This window comes from Lutjanus erythropterus, chromosome 22 (genome assembly GCF_056507025.1).
Source record: "Lutjanus erythropterus isolate fLutEry1 chromosome 22, fLutEry1.hap2, whole genome shotgun sequence".
Lineage (NCBI taxonomy): Eukaryota > Metazoa > Chordata > Actinopteri > Lutjaniformes > Lutjanidae > Lutjanus > Lutjanus erythropterus.
Window position 1 is genome coordinate 29,472,835 of NC_139338.1, and position 18,187 is coordinate 29,491,021.

At 39.3% G+C, this 18,187-nt stretch overlaps 3 protein-coding genes across 3 annotated transcripts in view; 2 read left to right on the forward strand and 1 right to left on the reverse strand.

Moving 5' to 3' along the window:
- The window catches only part of tspan12 (tetraspanin 12), a 9,857-nt gene extending 8,464 nt beyond the window's left edge, over positions 1-1,393 (reverse strand). The window contains exon 1 of the mRNA XM_084711287.1: positions 467-1,393. Within this exon, the coding sequence (XP_084567413.1) occupies positions 467-532 (66 nt within the window). The 5' untranslated portion in view covers positions 533-1,393. The remainder of the gene's footprint in view (positions 1-466) is intronic.
- A 1,488-nt stretch (positions 1,394-2,881) lies between these two features.
- Positions 2,882-11,493, forward strand: ing3 (inhibitor of growth family, member 3). The gene is made up of 12 exons (XM_084711265.1): positions 2,882-3,034; positions 3,179-3,250; positions 4,616-4,716; positions 4,965-5,030; positions 6,129-6,225; positions 6,383-6,454; positions 7,056-7,172; positions 7,287-7,450; positions 8,449-8,639; positions 8,988-9,180; positions 9,363-9,401; positions 10,640-11,493. The coding sequence occupies exons 1-12, from the start codon at positions 3,007-3,009 to the stop codon at positions 10,754-10,756; spliced, it is 1,257 nt and encodes a 418-aa protein (XP_084567391.1). The 5' UTR covers positions 2,882-3,006; the 3' UTR covers positions 10,757-11,493.
- Positions 11,494-14,770: 3,277 nt separating this feature from the next.
- Positions 14,771-18,187, forward strand: part of cped1 (cadherin-like and PC-esterase domain containing 1) — a 28,367-nt gene continuing 24,950 nt past the window's right edge. The window contains exons 1-2 of the mRNA XM_084710741.1: positions 14,771-15,064; positions 16,576-16,930. Coding sequence (XP_084566867.1) covers positions 16,655-16,930 — 276 coding nt within the window. The 5' untranslated portion in view covers positions 14,771-15,064; positions 16,576-16,654. The remainder of the gene's footprint in view (positions 15,065-16,575; positions 16,931-18,187) is intronic.

Consider the following 18,187-nt stretch of genomic DNA (forward strand, 5'->3'; position numbering starts at 1 on the left):
CACGTGATACTAACAGTGAAATCTTATGTGAAATCTTTCAAAACTGTATAATCAACATGTGCGTTTATTACATATTCATATGAAAATGTACCTAAATATGACATTTACATATAAAAAATTATGAAAACTGTACTTTTTTTTAGTTTTTCAGTTTTCATAAGTTAAGTTTCACAAGTTTCACAATTAACTTTTGTCACAAAATATCACATTGAAAAATTCATCTTTCTACATCGTGAAACCATCACATGTTGTTGTTTTTTATATTTCACATGTGAATAATGTTTATTTATGAAATGTGAACATGTAGTTTTCACTCATGTTATTCACAGGTGAGTTTTGTAAAACAAACACCCTCAGATGTGACCTGATCTTCCACGTAATGATTGTACAATGATCGATCAGTGATCAATAAACCCCTCAATAACCTTATTCATATGTACGCCACATGCAGCTCGTGTTATCTCACCCAGAAGAGCAGGTTGAGCGCGTACAGCAGACACCGCAGACACCTCACCGCGTCCTCCCGAGCCATCCCGACCGGAGCTCCGCGGCGCGGCTCATCTGAGCCCGGGGCGCCATGGCAACAACATGCTCACTGCAAACACACAACACGGCGGCTGGAGACGGAGACACGTCTGTGCAGATTAGCACTCATTAGACCGGAGCCTCTTCTTAGAAACTGCGTCTGCTCCGTGCGTAAAAGCCGCATTCCGCTCCGTGCGCGTCTCTGCCGCTCGGCTCTGTCCGGACTGTGGTGTCAGCAGCTCGGGTTTGTCCGTGAGCAGCTCCAGGAAACTTTCACAACAGGTGGTTTCTTACTTTCCTTCCTCGGCTCTCAGCTCTCAGCCCCGACGGGGTGATGGACGAGTGTTTCCACATCAATCATCACTCACTTAGCGCACAAAATACGCACGGCGCGGATCACTTTAAACCGCGTTCCTGCACCGAGTCACGCATTTATCTCACAGCTGATATGTGATCCAAAAAGTTCAAACTGAAGTATCAGAATATCAGACCAAACAAACATCCAACAGCTGCTGTAAATCCTCCCTAACGCGCTCCACACGCTCACTTTGCGCGTAAAAACGCTCCTCCGCTGCGGTGAAACTCCGAGCCGTCGAGCGGACTGTTGCTGCAGCTGTAGCCGGAGCCCGGAGCACTGTGGAGGGGAAGGGGGGCGGTTCTCCGTCCCGTCCCGTCCTGACGCTTCTTCCTCACTAATTAAATGCGTGCAGCAGCAGCAGCAGCAGCAGCCTCCCTCCTCCTCCCTCCTCCTCCCCCCGGCAGGCAGGCAGGACAGGCAGGGAGTCCTGGGGGAGGACAGAGGAATGTGTCCGCCTCCAGCCGCAGAGCCGCGGGGTCAGCAGGCCAGCAGGCTGCTGCCTCACACTGTTGTTGTGTTGAAGAGGATGAAGCTGCTACACAGAGGAAACACACGGAGGGAGGGAGGGAAGGAGGGAAGGAGGGAGGGAGGCCTCTGCAGGCCGACTGCACGTCAACACACACAGGGAGGGAGGATGGACAAAAGTATGTGGACAAAAATTACTCTCCCTCCTTTGTATATGTCCATATACTTTTGGCCTATAATTATGTGAACACAAACTAACGTCTGTCTTGTAGTTGGTGTCCACATACTTTTGTATATAAATACATGTATATGTATGTATGTAAATACATGCACAGTATAAAAAATGCATACTTTTGCCACAGGTGTGTGGAAATAAACGACTATCTAACTGGTAGTTTTAAGTCCACATAGTTTTGGCCGTCAGAATATGGACACAAATTAATGTATAATTAGTGTCTTGTGTCCACATACTTTTGGCCATAAGCATTAACAATCAATCAACCAACTAATCAATCAATCAAGTCTCTAACCCATCTAAATTACATCATTACAAACAAGAAAGGAGACATTTACATTATGTGAACAAAAACAGTTAAACTGTCATCATGTCAGGCTGATCTGAACAACATCAAGAAAAACACTGTTTATTATTTATGAAGGACATTTTAATTGTTATAATTCAATTATAATGTTTAAGTGTATTTTGAACAGATTTTTAATTTTTTAAACAACTTTGTATCACTGATCAATGATACTATCATTGTGTGGAATTCACTCCTCTTGATATTGATCACAAGCTCCTTGCTATTCTTAAACATAAACTACAGTAAAGACCTACATTTTTAATCTGATATAGAAAGTATTATTTTAGATTTTATGTTAGTGTTGATTTAATCTCGCTCTGTGAGCCACTTGAGCTCTATGAGTGTATGAAAGGAGCTCGGCCTTTAAAGCTGAGTTGAGTTTGCGTGGGAACAATAAAAAATCATTATTTTCTGTATAAAATATGATAAAACAGATATTAAATGTCTATTTGACAGAATAATAATATTTTAGACTTTTAAAACTTGAATTTTTAAAGCTAGTTATTATTTAATAATCTGTTAGCACAACCTTATAACAACATGCCACGTTGTACTTCACTACAAATATGAGGCATGTTTGATTTACCAAGTATTACCAGTATAGATAAATAAGATTGCACGGTTAATTTGCTGATCATTTTACAACACAGGGTTCTACAGTGAAGTGCTAGTTGTAGTTCTATTTATGATACTCATCAAAACAGACATTATAAATGATGTCCAGTAAATGGGTGAGTAAATAATAAGTCATCACGTTAACTAATAACATACATAATGTTTGATTATTATATAAAGATGTAAGATCATGTGGAAGCTGATTGGGGGATAATTTTACAACAGAAACAGCTTAAGTTTGTACTAAACTACAACTCCCATGAGGCAACTGCCCTGATAACGCAAATCAACGCCCGTGTACGTTTGAGCCAATCAGAACGCAGATAGCCGTTTGCGTCACGTTCTCTGACCTCATTTTTTCTGTCTCTTTTTTTCTGAGCGGAGCGACAGCGGCTGGCGGCGCCATATTGAAAGAAGAGAATTGTTCGATAAAACGGTGAAACGGTCAGATTTGCCGCCATGTTGTACCTGGAGGACTACCTGGAGAGTGAGTACGGCTCTCTGACAGGCTGTCGTCGGGTTTATCCACCCGTTTTGTCCGTTAAATGTGTGACATTTAGCGGCCTGTGTGGCTCCGGCCGTTAGCCTAGCCATGCTAACAGGGTGACCGCTGTTTCTTCTTCTCCTGCAGTGATCGAGCAGCTTCCCATGGATCTCCGCGACAGGTTTACGGAAATGAGAGAGATGGACCTGCAGGTTCAGAGTACGTTCAGCACCGACAGCACCGCCGGTCAACGGCTGAATGTACCGGCGTGAATCCACCGTTTCTAAACACACGTTCACACAGTGGAACTGACACGGCTCATTGAAACACTTTACATTTATCACTACACTGTGGAGTTAGCACAAAGTTAGCTGAGCGGCTAACAGCGGCTCTGTAACAACACTTTGAACCCATCAGTCATTTATTTAAATTTACTGAACACCGTCTGTACTTCATGAAAGCTGAGTTAATTAAAATGGTAACATGAATTATTTATATGATGTGGCAGCTGGAGTGTCAACTTTAGAATAAACTATAAATATATAAAGGTGCAGTTTTAATATTTCTGCCTGCACGAGATGATTATAAGGGATGGAAGTAATACAAGTTAATTGAAAATGCATGCGAGCAGTAAAAATGAATGTTAAATGAAAAGAGTAGAGCTGCAACAATTAATCAAACAGTCAATTATTAAATGAATCACCAATGACTTTGTTAATCATTGAATGTGTTTAAGCCATTTTTTAATTTAAATGTGAATATTTCTGTTTTCTGAGGACATCATCATTTGAGAAACCCTGATTGACATTTTTCATTATTTCAGTGACCAAACCACTAATTAAAACTAATTAAACAGATAAATGGATAATGAAAATAATCGTCACAGGAAATCTTTGAAAAATAGTTCATATCTCCAAGTGTGCCACGTTTTTCAATGACAAGATTAAAATTGAGAAAGTAATCAAAAGATTGATTGATCATGAAAATAATCGTTAGTTGCAGCCCTAATAGAGTGATAAATGATAAAGTGATTTGTGTCATTTAATGCATATTTGATTAAAAACAGTAATATGTTGTAAACAGAGCCTGTAAACTGTTATTTTCCCGTCTTATGTTCATTATTTACAACTGAAAAAATGCTATTTATTATTTAAGGAAAGTGGCCTGAAGAGTGGAGTAACAACAAATAACTGAAAGAATAGAAATGATAAGAATGCTTACAAATCAATAATGAAAAAAGAGTGAGAACCTGCTGTTAATAACTTACTCTTGGAACTTTAAGTGTACTTTGATGCTGATGTTGTTGAACTTTAAGTTAAGTAACATTGTGATTGCAGGATTTTAACTTAAGTGGTGTTTTCAGATGAACCAGAAATTGACTTCATTATCAGCTTTATTTCCTGTTAATTGTGATAACAGTCAGATATCAATAATTTGAATTGATTGTGCGATTGACTGATGTGGAAGATGAGACGTTCTGACAGGTTTACTGTCAACTTGTTTCTGAACTTAAACTTCAAACGGGACGTGAATGAAACAGAACGTAAAGACGTGTTTGAGTCTGTTTGTTTTTGTCCCGTTCAGACGCCACCGATCAGCTGGAGCAGAAAGTGATCGAGTTCTTCGTCAATGCCAAGAAGAACAAACCAGAGTGGAGAGAAGAACAGATGGAGGTCATTAAAAAGGTACAAACACACATCTGACAGTTTGTCTGATAAACAGACGTGTGAAGTGTGACGTCATCAGTGATCAATATCTCTCCAAAATAAACATTATTAATTATTTAAAACTAAACCAATATTACAAATGAATAAAGTCCGTTTTTTTGTGGAGAAGCTGAAGTGAAGCTCCGAGCTCACCTGTGTGACGTCTCCTCCCTCCACAGGTGTTTTAACAAACAAAGAGTTCATCAATAATCTCTGTGTTGTTTCAGGATTATTACAAAGCTCTGGAAGATGCAGATGAGAAAGTCCAGCTGGCCAATCAGATCTATGATCTGGTGAGTAAAGAAACGTCTCTTCACTGTGGTTACAAGGGTTATAACAGAGGGTTATAACAGAGGGTTATAACAGTACATAAAACATCACAGTAAAATGGACTGTGACCACCTGGGAAATTATTCTGACCACAGAATAATTTTAATTTTAATTTTAATTTGATGAAAGGTGCTGCTGACTGCTTGTTGTTTGCAGTTGTACATATTTCAAACACAGATCCTGACAGTCTTCACCTGCTGCAGGTCACAGCTGCTACTTTTCTTTTATTAAAGACATAAAACAGAAGCAAATGTCCTGACTAGTGTCATATTGTGGACTTTTTATTCTGGTGTCGTTATACCTTTAGGTTTTGTTGTTTTTACATCCATAATAATGTGTTGAGTAGATACAGAATTAAATGTGTCGTTGTGAACCCAGTTTAAGTTTCAGTAACACAACAGAAAGATGTTTGAACAGGTTTCAGTAGAAACCTGCTCGTTTCACACAGACATCTTTCTTTTAAATAAAACTTAAATCTGTTTTAATTCAAAGTTCAGATTTTGTTTAATTACATGAGAAGTGGAACATTGTAAACTCTTTGTTTTATTAATTGATTAGTAATCAGAGGATGTGTGTTGATTTTAGTTATGTTGTATTTCTGAGAGGTTTTGAATCATTGAGTCTCATGTTGTGTTTATCTTTTTGTTATTAATGAAACATAAAGAACCAATCAGGAAGAGAACGAGGATACAAATAAATAAAATCTGTTCAGAGTTGATTCACTGCGAGTCAACAGAGACATTTATTCTAAACACTCACAGTTTTGAGTTTTATTCACTCCAGTGTCCACTAGATGGCAGCCACAGACAGAATAACTCAACTGATGATGTCAAACAGTCTGATAACCAATCACAGCTCAGTTCCTTCCACTCACCTGTTGAGTTTTTGTCTCTAGAACCAGAACATGAGCCGATTCAACTTTAACTGCAGCTGCTGGTTGATTTACTCTTTGAACATTTTACAAATAAAGGAATTAATGTGTTGGACTGACAGATTGAGGGACATGTCCCTCTGATCGTCCTGAGCTCACTGAGTTTGTATTTTATTCTTCTGTTGTCCAGGTGGACCGTCACCTGCGTAAACTGGACCAGGAACTGGCCAAGTTTAAGATGGAGCTGGAGGCCGACAACGCCGGCATCACCGAGATCCTGGAGAGACGTGAGTCACTGTCTCAAGTTTGTAATGTCCCCAGAAGACCCCTGAAGCCTCAAAAGTCCTCAAAGATGATCAATATTTAATTTATCTTGTGAGCTCGAGCACTTTGTAACAAATCTGAGTCATTTTAATTTACTGATTTCTTCTTCTGTCTCCTCAGGATCTTTAGAGATGGACAGTCCATCTCAGCCTGTCAACAACCATCACGTCCACTCTCACACCACCACTGAGAGTAAGTCCAGACTCCTCTGTCTCTCTGTTGGACCTGCTCTGCTGTCTTACAGGCTTCATGCAAAGTCTTAGACAGTCTGGAAAAATTTCAAGGCATCGACTCAATCACTCCGTAAACCAAACAGGTTTTAATAAATTCAACAAAGTACATTTATTTTTTGTAATTTCATCTTCAGTAACAATTCTGAAGATAAAGACTTTTGAAGAGAGGAAGGAGACGCTGCGTTAGTTACATGAAAAAAAGGCAGAAGACAGATTAAAGAGCGAGAAATGACGCTCCTCTGTGGAGTTTAATCTTAAACAGAACAGGATCCACGAGCGACAGAACTTCCTCACAGCTGAGTGTCTCTGCTCCGCTTGGACACATGTTGTCATGGGAACAAACTCGACAGTGGCTGATGTCTCCTCCTCCTGTCCTCGTCTGTCAGTAGATCCATCATTCAGGGCTGCACAGTTCGTGTCGGTGTGTCAGTCACACCGGATCCTTCTGTCATAATATTTCAATGAATTGTTTAGCTCTGACGTGTGTCGGTCTCTGGAGTTCAGGTGTAACGTCTTCAGAACAGACAGAACAGACGTTGTGTGTTTGTGTGTCGTCACAGAGAGGAAGTACAGCGCTCCAACTCACCACACTACAGAACACGTTCCAGAGAAGAAGTTCAAGTCTGAAGCTCTGCTGTCCACGCTCACATCAGACGCCTCCAAGGAGAACACGCCAGGTAACAACACACACACTCACCTGGACGTCTCATCGCGTGTGTGTGTGTGTGTGTGTGTGTGTGTGTGTGTGTGTGTGTTACCCTCAGCTCACTGTCAGTGTGTGTCCTCTGCAGGTTGCCGTACCAACAGCACGTCCTCGTCCACCAACAATGTGTACAGTGTGAACTCCTCTCAGCCTCTGGCCTCCTACAACCTGAGCTCTCTGCCTGCGGGGCCCGGGGCCGGAGCCGGGGCCATCACCATGGCTGCAGCTCAGGCAGTGCAGGCCACCGCACAGGTGTGAACACACACACACACACACACACACACACACACACACACACACAGTGTGACTCTTTTATTTCTTTATTGATAATCTGCAGACGAGTTTCTCTTTTTATCACAACAGACTGAGTCTGTTTGCTCTTCAGACGGCTGGTTGGACAAAACAGCTTCTGAAGATGTGTCTTTTGTCTCTGAGACACTGAGATGGACATGCTCTCAGTGCTTTTTGAACACAGAACAAATAATGATCAATCAATGAATCAAAGAGCAGAAGATCAATCAGCGGCTGTTGTCATAATTCACTCATGAAGTCATTTTTCTGAACGTGAATGTTTGCAGGTTTTCTTGTCTGATCCTGATTTGCAGATTTTGGATTTTTGACAAAATGAGATGCACAGAGACATCTGAACAGTTTTTGTTCGACTTTCTGACATTTTAGAAAAGAAATCATCAGTTTGCAGCCAAACTTGATGAAAAATGACTGAATTCCAGTTTGTTTCAGCTGAACTGTGACAGCAGCGTGTCGGAGCCACGTCACGTTATTATGGTCACATGATAAAAACTGTCAACAACATAATCCCTGTTTTTATTGTTTTTATTGACCTTTGTTGAGGTGAAAAAAGGATAGGGACAAAAAGATGATCTGTTTTTTGCAAATGAACCTTCAGATGTTCCTCTAAGTTCTCTGAGTGAACCTGGACTTCACGAGCCGTGTTACTAATCAAAATTCACTGTTTAAAGGAAAAATGTCATTTTTACACAAACTCTGCATCAATTCTGTGAAGTTGTTTGATTTCCAGTTGTTTGCTCGATCAGCCCAAAACTTTCCTGCAGGTTTATTTGACCTCATTGTTGACATTATGACATAAAATGTTGTAAATATTCTGTACAAACTGATCAGTTTATTGGCCGACGTGTTCCGTACAACACGTTTCATGCTTGTTCTAAACATAGAAGTGAACATAAAAGAGCCGACAGAACTCTGAAACTTGTTTTTGTTCCCGTGTTCAGATGAAGGAGGGCAGGAGGACGTCCAGTCTGAAGGCGAGCTACGAAGCCATCAAGAACAACGATTTCCAGCTGGGCAGAGAGTTCGCTCTGTCCCGGGACAACACCGGATACTCCTCCTCTGCTCTGGCCTCCACCCTCACCCAGACCCTCACCCCCACCACCGCCTCCGACTCCAGGGGGCGCAAGTCCAAGTAAGACACACTGACACATCTCCAACCAGCAGGAACATGACAGACCTTTAATTTAACAGGAACTGGACAGAACACGTGTATTTATTTATAAAAATGTATCCGTACAGTAAACATCCTTCAGTTTTTTATCCATCTGTATATTCATGTCTGTCAAACGAAGTGTAAATCTATAACAGAAATATACATTTTATGAATGGATCAAATAAACAATAAATTGATAACAGAAGAATAAATTTAAGTTGAATTGAAGTAAATGATCTTTAAATGTTTTCTAATCTGTGTTTCTGTCACATGTTCTGTTCACACATGTAAATCTGGTTCTTCACCGTCTCGTCTTCCTGTTTCCAGAAGCGGCATCAAGTCTTCCAACCACCAGTCATCTTCATCGTCCTCCTCTTCCTCCCTGTCCTCGTGCTCTTCCTCATCGGCGCTGGCTCAGGAGCTTTCCCAGCAGGCCTCAGCGCTGCCAGAGGCCGAGGCCAACAGCCAGGTGGACTGGACCTACGACCCCAACGAGCCCCGATACTGCATCTGTAACCAGGTAGGAAAAACACCTGAGCGGGCCGAGTCCTGTCAGCTGATGTTCCAGCTGATGTTCCCGCTGATGGAACATGATGTTCTGTGATAAACACATTCAAATGTGCCCTCAGTTTCTGTGTTGGTTGTGTGAATAATAATCTAAAGATCAAACATGAACTCGTTATATTATTGAATATTTTTCAGGTTTCTTACGGAGAGATGGTCGGCTGTGATAATACAGACGTAAGTATCGTCTTTATTAGTTTTTATGATGTTAAAGTACAAGTACACACGACAGTTTTAATAAAAACCAGATCAATTCTGGTTCCAGTTTCTGTTTGTGTCTCAGATATTTTCCGTTATTAATAATTAATAAATGTAATGATGCCACGCCCACTTTGACGTGAAAACTGATCAACACATGAGATTAATGGAACCAGATTCATTCTGGTGTTAATATGAATCTGACTTTTATTAGTTCTCATCACTCTCTCTATAAATTCATCAATAAATTCATCAATACATTCATTAAACATTTTAGTTATTAATGTTTTATGATCTCCAACAAAAAATCTGTCGTCTATATTTTCAAATTATCATTTAATCTTTCACTTTATAAAATGTTCATCAAACCTGTTTTATATTTATTGATTATATAATTACTGTTTACTTACAGTTGTTCAGTGTTTGTTTATTTGTTTACTCTGAGATCAACACATGAAGCTGTTTGTTTTCTTGACAACTAAGTTTAATGTTTAGTTAGTAATAAAAGTTGTCAAATTGTTAATTTTGTTAATTTTCTGATGGATCAATACATTAATTGTATCATCTGTAGTTCAATATTGGAGCCAAAACAAATAAATTGACTATTAATTGATTGATGACAGTATTCATTACCAAAAATATAAAATTATAACTTTATTATTTTTATTTGCATTTCCCAGTAGTTATTGTTTTCGGATGTTGATATATTTATTTAGGCCTAATATTCATAACCAAACCATTTGATCAGTTATTTATTAGTGTTTTCAATAATAATTATTGTTCTGTTTAACAGTAAACAAAGTTAAAGCCAAATAATTAATAATGAAGCGACAAACCAGATAAAGAGGTGATGATTCATTTTATTCTACTGTAGAAACATTTATTAGATTTGATTACTGATTATTAGTTTTTTTATTAGATTTTTTTTCCTACATGTTGAACGGAGCCTGAAATCAAAGAATTTAAATCAAACGATAGATTTGATATAATTATTGTGATTATGAAAAATGAGGAAGTTAAAGAAGAGCTGAAACAGTGACTCATAAAATCGTATCATCTGCGTAGAAACAGACGTTCACGTATTGATCAGGATCTATCATGTTATTTTTTAGTAAAGACGGGATTGATCATGTTATTTTAGCTGACTGTTCCTTTAAATCCATCTGATCAGTTTATAACGACTCTAATCAGCAGTGATTTTCATTCATATTTTTTAGTGTCCCATCGAGTGGTTCCACTACGGCTGTGTGGGTCTGACCGAGGCTCCGAAGGGGAAGTGGTACTGTCCTCAGTGTACGGCCGCCATGAAGAGACGAGGCAGCCGCCACAAATAGACCCGACGCCGTCCGTCTGTCTGTCGGCCATGTTGGATTTTAACCTCCATGTCGTCCTCATAAAACACAGTGCAGACTGAGGTCAGAGGTCAACGTGAAGACAACAACACAGACAGCCGAGGTTCCTGAGGGCGACGGATCAAACACTCTGTGCCAACATCTGAGATTAAAAATTCAAAAAATAATAATCTCATCATCATCATCATCATCATCATCATCATCATCATCATCTTCCTCCAAACACGTCTGACTGTTCTGTTAAATACACAAAATCTTCAAGAATGTTCTCACAGAACATTCAAAGTCCATAAAACCAGGAGGAGCAAGAAGATCCCTCTGATCTGGATTAAAGAAGTGTTCACACTGGACAAACAGGTGTCACTGCAGTTTCACTCCACTTTACTGTGAAAACCCTCAAAATGATCTTTGGACACGAATGAAACTTTTTCACTCTGAACCATTTCTGTGAGAACAAAGTGAACCTGATCCACAGAGAACATCGGAGAACGTCAGGTCACCTGACAGGTCAGAGGTCAGAGGTCGACCTGTTGGGGTCACACTGTTCAGTTAAATCTAGTCTGACTGCAGGAGACTCGACACTCGAGATTCATCGTTCTGATTTCAATTCACCTCATTCTCACTTCGATCTACAAAAGTCTGAAATACAGAATTTAAACTCAGTTTGAAGAAACTCGTAATTCTGATCACAAACTTCTGTTAATAAATGTGGAAAATATGATTCTGGATCACGTTTCATCAAATCAAAAGTTTGTTTCCACAGAATTTCAACAAATAAATTCTGTCCAGTGATCCACAAATTTAATCCAAAACAGTCGAGACATTTTCTCTCTTTTTTTCTTGACAAGACTCAGACTTGTTTTTCTTAGAGTTGTGACTTTATTTGAGTCTTTGGTGTGAATTTCTTTCTGAGACAAAGTGAATCCAGAATTTAATTTAAGATTTTGAGATAAAAGTCAGACTTAATGTCCTAATCCTGACTTTATTTGGTCATAATTCATTCTTTATTCTGATTTCATTTGTCAAATCTCCGTCTTTGTTAACAGTTTTATTCTTGTAAGTCTGACTTAAATCTCAGAATTCAGACTTAAATCATCCTGATCTTATTTGAACAGATCTCGTCTTTTTATCCACAGAAGTCTGACTTTTTAATTTGTACAATTTTTTTTTTACGTTTTTCTTGACTTTTGTCTTAAATCTGAAAATAATCTGAGTTAAATCTCAAAGATAGAATATTTTTCCCATGTGGCCGTGCTCCTCCTCTCTGTTGGACTTGAAGTAAAAAACTACAGACGTGTTGGACTAAAACTACAGAAGCCTGATGAGACCTGATGAGCTGAACGTCTCCTCTGACCTCCGACAACAAACGCAGCTCGGCCAGACTCTCTCTCTGTCTGTGTGTGTGTGTGTGTGTGTGTGTGTGTCTGTGTGTGTGTGTGTGTGTGTGTCTGTGTGTCTGTGTGTGTGTGTGTCTGTGTGTCTGTGTGTGTGTCTGTGTGTGTGTGTGTGTGTGTGTGTGTGTGTGTTTCCAGGGATGTTTAATGAAAAAAGTCCAATAAAATGCTGAAGATGTTTTTGTATCTGTTGAGTTTCTCTTTGACTTTTTATTTCAGATTTTAACACGTTTGAATCAAACCAGACTGGAGTGTCAGATGTTCAACATGAGGTGCGTGAGCTGAAATGGGGCCGGATCTTCTGCTGTTGATCTGACGATCAGCTGTTATTGATTATTGATCATTCAGAGCAAAAGTAAACCTCAGACTGTGCAGCTGCAGCGATCAGTCCAACATGAAACTCACTTCATTTTATAATCAGCTCAATGTTTTTTAAAGTTTCTACAGTTAAACATTTTTGCGTCATATTTGGACCATCGGGTTAAAAAAGACGAAACGACAGACGTGAATTTCTTTCTATAATCAAACAGAATGTCTGAGGTTTTTGTTCAAATGTATGAGTTTATAATTGAAGAAATTTTCTGTTTTGTCTCATAAATTTGTGAATTTTTTTCTTGACTTTCACCTTTAGAATAAGTTTTTTTCTCCGTGTGTTACCCTCCTCCCCGCGGCTCCATCATGTATTCTTTCGACCCAGAATGGTCCTGATTCGCTGTCCGACTGAATATCTGAAGACGTCACGTTTCACTCTGAGATGTTAAAATGTTTTTTATTTTATAGACAATCAATAGAGAAAATTCACATCAGATTGAAATGTTAAGTTCTTTGCTCCTTAAACATTTAAATTTTATTCATTGTGTCTGGTTGTTACATGTTGAACTAAATTTGGAAATCAACGTTTCGATCCCTCTGCTGCCGCCATGTTTTCATTTCCTGTAAATGATCAGTGTCATCACGCCGTCCTTCAATAAATCAAATCAACTAAACCAAAGTTTTGTAGGTGATAAAACTACTTTTAGTTGTCAATGAGTGCAGCTTCCTACAGGAGCCTCCGGGGGGCCTCTGGGGGTCTCTGGGAGCCTCCAGGATCCTCCGGGAGCCTCCAGGATCCTCTGGGGACCTCCGGGAGCCTCTGGGGGTCTCTGGGAGCCTCCAGGATCCTCTGGGGGTCTCCAGGAGCCTCCAGGATCCTCTGGGGGTCTCCAGGATCCTCTGGGAGCCTCCAGGATCCTCCTTGTTGCTGCTCTTCACATCACTCAAGTTACTGAACTTGAAGAAGTTCTCAGATGAGTTTGAAGAGTTTCTGTAGGGAATAAAATGATTCTGACCGTTTTTAAAATATCACTTTTATTAAGTTTGATTTAACTTCAGTCTTGCCTGTAAATATTTTTTGGAGAAATGTGTTTTCTAAAAGTATGGAGATGAAATTACTTTAAAACAGTCTGAAAACATTTAAGACCTTTAAAACATTTGGAATCTTTTTAAATGTGACGTTGAAACCTGAAAGTTACTGACTGATCAATAAATACTTGAAGTTACATTTTCTTTATTATACATACATACATACATACATACATATATATATATATATATATGTATGTATGTAACATCTTAAAAACACAGAAGGAAATACATGAATTATAATAATAGAGTACGAACATTAAAATTGCATTTAAAACAGTTTAAAAAAACAACAGATACAGATTACTTTAACTAGACATTTATTTACTATGTTACTTTTACTCATAACAGTATTTTTACAGTGTAATATTAATACTTATGATACAGTAAATTATCAGTATGGATTATTATATTTATTATAAATTACAGAATAAAAGTCATTTTTTTTAAAAAACCTACAGAAACAAAGTTACTGACTGATCAATACTTTAAATACTTCAAGTCACATTTTCTGATTTTACTGAAGTTACAGTTTCAATCAAGTTCTTTTACTTGGAACTGAGTTGTTGTTTTTTTTACAGTGTGGTATTAATACTTTTACTGCAGTAACGGATCTGAGTTCTTCCTCCACCTCTGCTGCTGCAAGAAATTTAAAAAATGTGAACGAGGATTCACTGACTTTAACTCCACACACACACACACACATTGTACGTGTGTGTGTGTGTGTGTGTGTGTGTGTGTGTGTTCCAGAAATAACTGCAGCCTTCAGAGTGTTTCAGCAGCAGGAGGAGGAGGAGGTTCTGACCTCCTACAGAGCAGCAGTTGTTTGAAGAGTCCAAACTTCAACTGAAAAACTTCAGAAAAACTGTTTAACTTCATTCTGAGGCTGAGGACAAGAATTAAAACCACAGAAGAAGAAGGAGAAGAGGAGTGAGTGTCCATGATGAAGCTGGAAATCTGAACTCTGCGGCTTCTTTTTCCTTCCTCTTCTTCTCCTCCTGCTGGATTTAACTCAAACCAGATGGTCGGAGCGCCAGACTCGCCGCAGCTTCAACCAAACTCCACTCACTTTTCTCACAATTTAACCCTGAAGTCTGAACGGAAAATCCGTCGCTGCGGCTCAGTTCAACGGATCTGTTTGGAGTTTTTCTCTTCAGTTTACGGATTGTTCTGAGCGTCCTGTTCTGGTTCGTCCTGTTCTGGTTCGTCCTGTTCTGGTTCCACAGTGAGTCTTTCATCAGCTGACAGGACGCTGCTGCTGCGCTCTGGACTGAGACGAATCAGGAGGATTAATCAGATAAATGAAGGAGAAGTGTTTGTCTCTCAGGGGTCATATGGTCTTCAGTCTCTGCAGCCACATGATCTCACCGAGCAGAACACAAGATGCACTTCGGCTGCTCTGACGCGAACTTCGCTCCTTCGCCGCGCGTCGTGGCCGCGCACAGAACTTCCCACTACAGAATTCAGGATTTTTAAAACTTGTTTCGTTATTAAGGTAAGTTCTTCTGACTTACAACACGAATTTATACATTTTCAGACACTCTCGGATCTACGAGTAAATTCGGCACCGACATAATCTCTTTATTCCAATATGTCTCCAAACTACACTGAAAATTCTGCTATTTTCAAATTTGTTTTATTATCAACAAAATTTCTTTGGATTTACAACAGGATGTAATACTTCTTCAGACTCTTGATGATCCACTAGTAAATTCGGCATCAACAGACTTTAACAAAAGGATTTTTATTCCAATAAAACAGTCTAACAAACAGTTTAACAACAGCCGTGACACAGAAGCTAGCATGTCACCAGCTACTCCGAAGATTGAGCTATTTGTTTGTTTTGGTTATCAGTAAAACGTATTGTAACTTATTACATTAATCAATATTTTTCCGACTCTTATAGAAGCACTAGTAAATTCGGCATCAGTATAATCCTAAAACACTTTTTATTTATTGTTGTTTGGTTATAAAGAAAAGTTTCTGCTCTTAAATGATGTGTCGATATTTTTTCAGACTTCAGTAGATCCTCCTGTTAAATGATAGAAACCACCAAAAGATTCTTGATTCTAATTTTTAAAAATGTAAAAACTTTCCAGCAGCAGATATATTTATGTGTTTGGGAGAAAACAACCCTGAAAATGAATCAAATTTCAAGTTAGTTTGGTTTTCAACAAACTTCTTTGGACTTGAAACACGAGTTCAAACTGTTTCAGACTCTTGTGGATCCATTTAAAGTCTGTTCAAACTGAACGGTTCTATTTAACTGGAGTTTTCTAACAGCACAAATGTTGTGGGGTCAAAACTAGTTCATTTAGAATTCGGTATTTTAAATTTTGTTTAGTTTTCAGCAAAAGTTCTTTGGTTTTCCAACACGAGTTCATAATTTTTCAGTTCAATTTGGCATCAATATAATCAGTCAAAAGACTCTTTATTCTAATAAATCAGTTTAAAAAACTTAGAGGTGTTTTTTTTGGGGGGGGGGGGGTTTCACCAAAGTACCCTGAATATGAATGAATTTGAATGAGTTCTACTGTCAGTCTGAATTATCCTGATCCTTTTTCGGACTCTTGTAGATCAGACATTAGTCTGATACCAAACTTCACTGAAAATTACACTGTTTTAATAATTATGTGGTTTTCAACAAAAGTTCTTTGGACTTGAAACTGGAGTTCAAACTGTTTCAGACTCTTGTGGATCCACTAGTCAATTTGGCATCAATGTAATCCATCAAAATGTTTTTTATTCAAATCAAACAGTCTCATTTAACAAACTTGGGAGACGACCTCGTGTGTCAGCAGGCTGTGCTGAGAATTCATCTATTTTTATTTATTGTTCTGATTTCTAATCGGAGTTGTTTGGATTCACAACATGATTTCATTCTTTTTCAGATTCTCACAGAATCATCAGTGAATTCAGCCTCAATATAAAACATGTCAGTAAAAAGTGTCCATTAAAGTCTCTAACAGTCCTTTTGTATTTGTTTGGGGATTAACTGAACATCAGTGAAGAGATGAAGATGATGAAGATGAGGAGTGAAGGTGAAACCCTCAGGAATGTGCAGTGAGCCGATTGGCTCGTCTCCATGTGGTGCCTCCTGGCTTCAGTTGGCGGTCTTCTCCTGAGGGAGGCCGGGATGCTGCTCCACCGCCGATCTCGCTCCGGCCCGCTGCTGCTGCTCGGGGTGGCGGTCTGTCTCTTCTACCAGACCCTGATGGTGGCACGGAACCGCCTGCGGTCCGGACAGCAGCAGCAGCAGCCCGCCGCCGACGTCCGTGGCAGGAAGCCGGCTGATGAAGTCCTGATCGAGGAGACCAGGAGGTTCATTTCTACTCTGGAGAGTCTGCAGAGACAGAACCAGGTGAGTCCAACCTGTCCTACAGGTGTGTGTCCTGTGATGATGCTGCTGTGACGACAACAGTGAAGTCCTGCCTCACAAAACTCTATTTAAGATTCTGTCATTTTAAGATCAGTTTGCACACAGCGAACATCAGAGCTTCAGTTCAAGTCTCTCAGATCAACTGACAGATTCTGTCTAATCAACCAACAGCTGGTCTGTAGTTTCCAGAGCTTTGGACTGTGTCTGATCCTCTGAAGAAGACAGTGATACATGGTGAAAGCTCTGACTTCAGTTCACTGCTGACACATGGAGGGAGACGTGTGTGTTTTTAAATACTGACGCTTTAAAACTTCCTTGTAGGAAAAAGTTAGAATGACAAAATGAACTAGTTCTTCCATCAGTATCCATCAATATAATCTTTCATTTTAATAAAACATCATGAAAACAGTGAGTCCATTAATTTCAGTAAATGACCAAACTGAATTTAAAAGATTTGCTTGGTCGTATCTAAGGAACACAACTTTTTTAATTTCTCATCACTTTCTTTAGATTCTCTGATAAATTCTGCATAAATATGATCAGTTTATTTTTTTAAATCATCGTCTTATTTCAACACGTCTCATGGATGAACCTAACCTTTACTAAAAGTTGAAAATCTGAAGTGCAGTTTGGTGGATTTCAAGTTGCACCAACCTGATTTTTTAACTTGTTGTCATTAATGTTTGTTGAGCTTTTAAAGCTCAGAGTCTTTAAAACCACAGATTTTCTAATGGAGTTTTGTATGAAGCGTCTCCTCCTCTGTCCTGTCCTGCTGCTGGCTCATTGTTGGACTATTTTTAGATTATGAGGGGATCAATGGCGTGTGCACCACGGTTTTATTTTACTGCAGGATGATTGACAGCTGCAGGGACCAATCAGATCACAGCATCCTGTCAGTATGTGTGTTGGGTATTTTAAGTGTGTCCCTGATTTAGATATTAGTGTCATTAATCAGCTGAGGATCCAGTTCCTGACAGATAACCGAGTGTAAACTGGCAGCTGACAGACACACACACACACACACACACACACACACACACACACACACACACTGTCAGGCTGTTAATCTGTTCAGGTTCTGTTAGTTAAACTGCAGCTGATCCTCAGTTTGTGTTGATTTTATTACAGCTGCAGTAAAACTGTCCCTCTGTCTGTCTCTCTGTCTGTCCATCCGTTCGACTGTCTGTCTTTCTGAGGTGTCAACAGCTGCTCAGTTTTTAAAGGAGCAGTCTGACATTT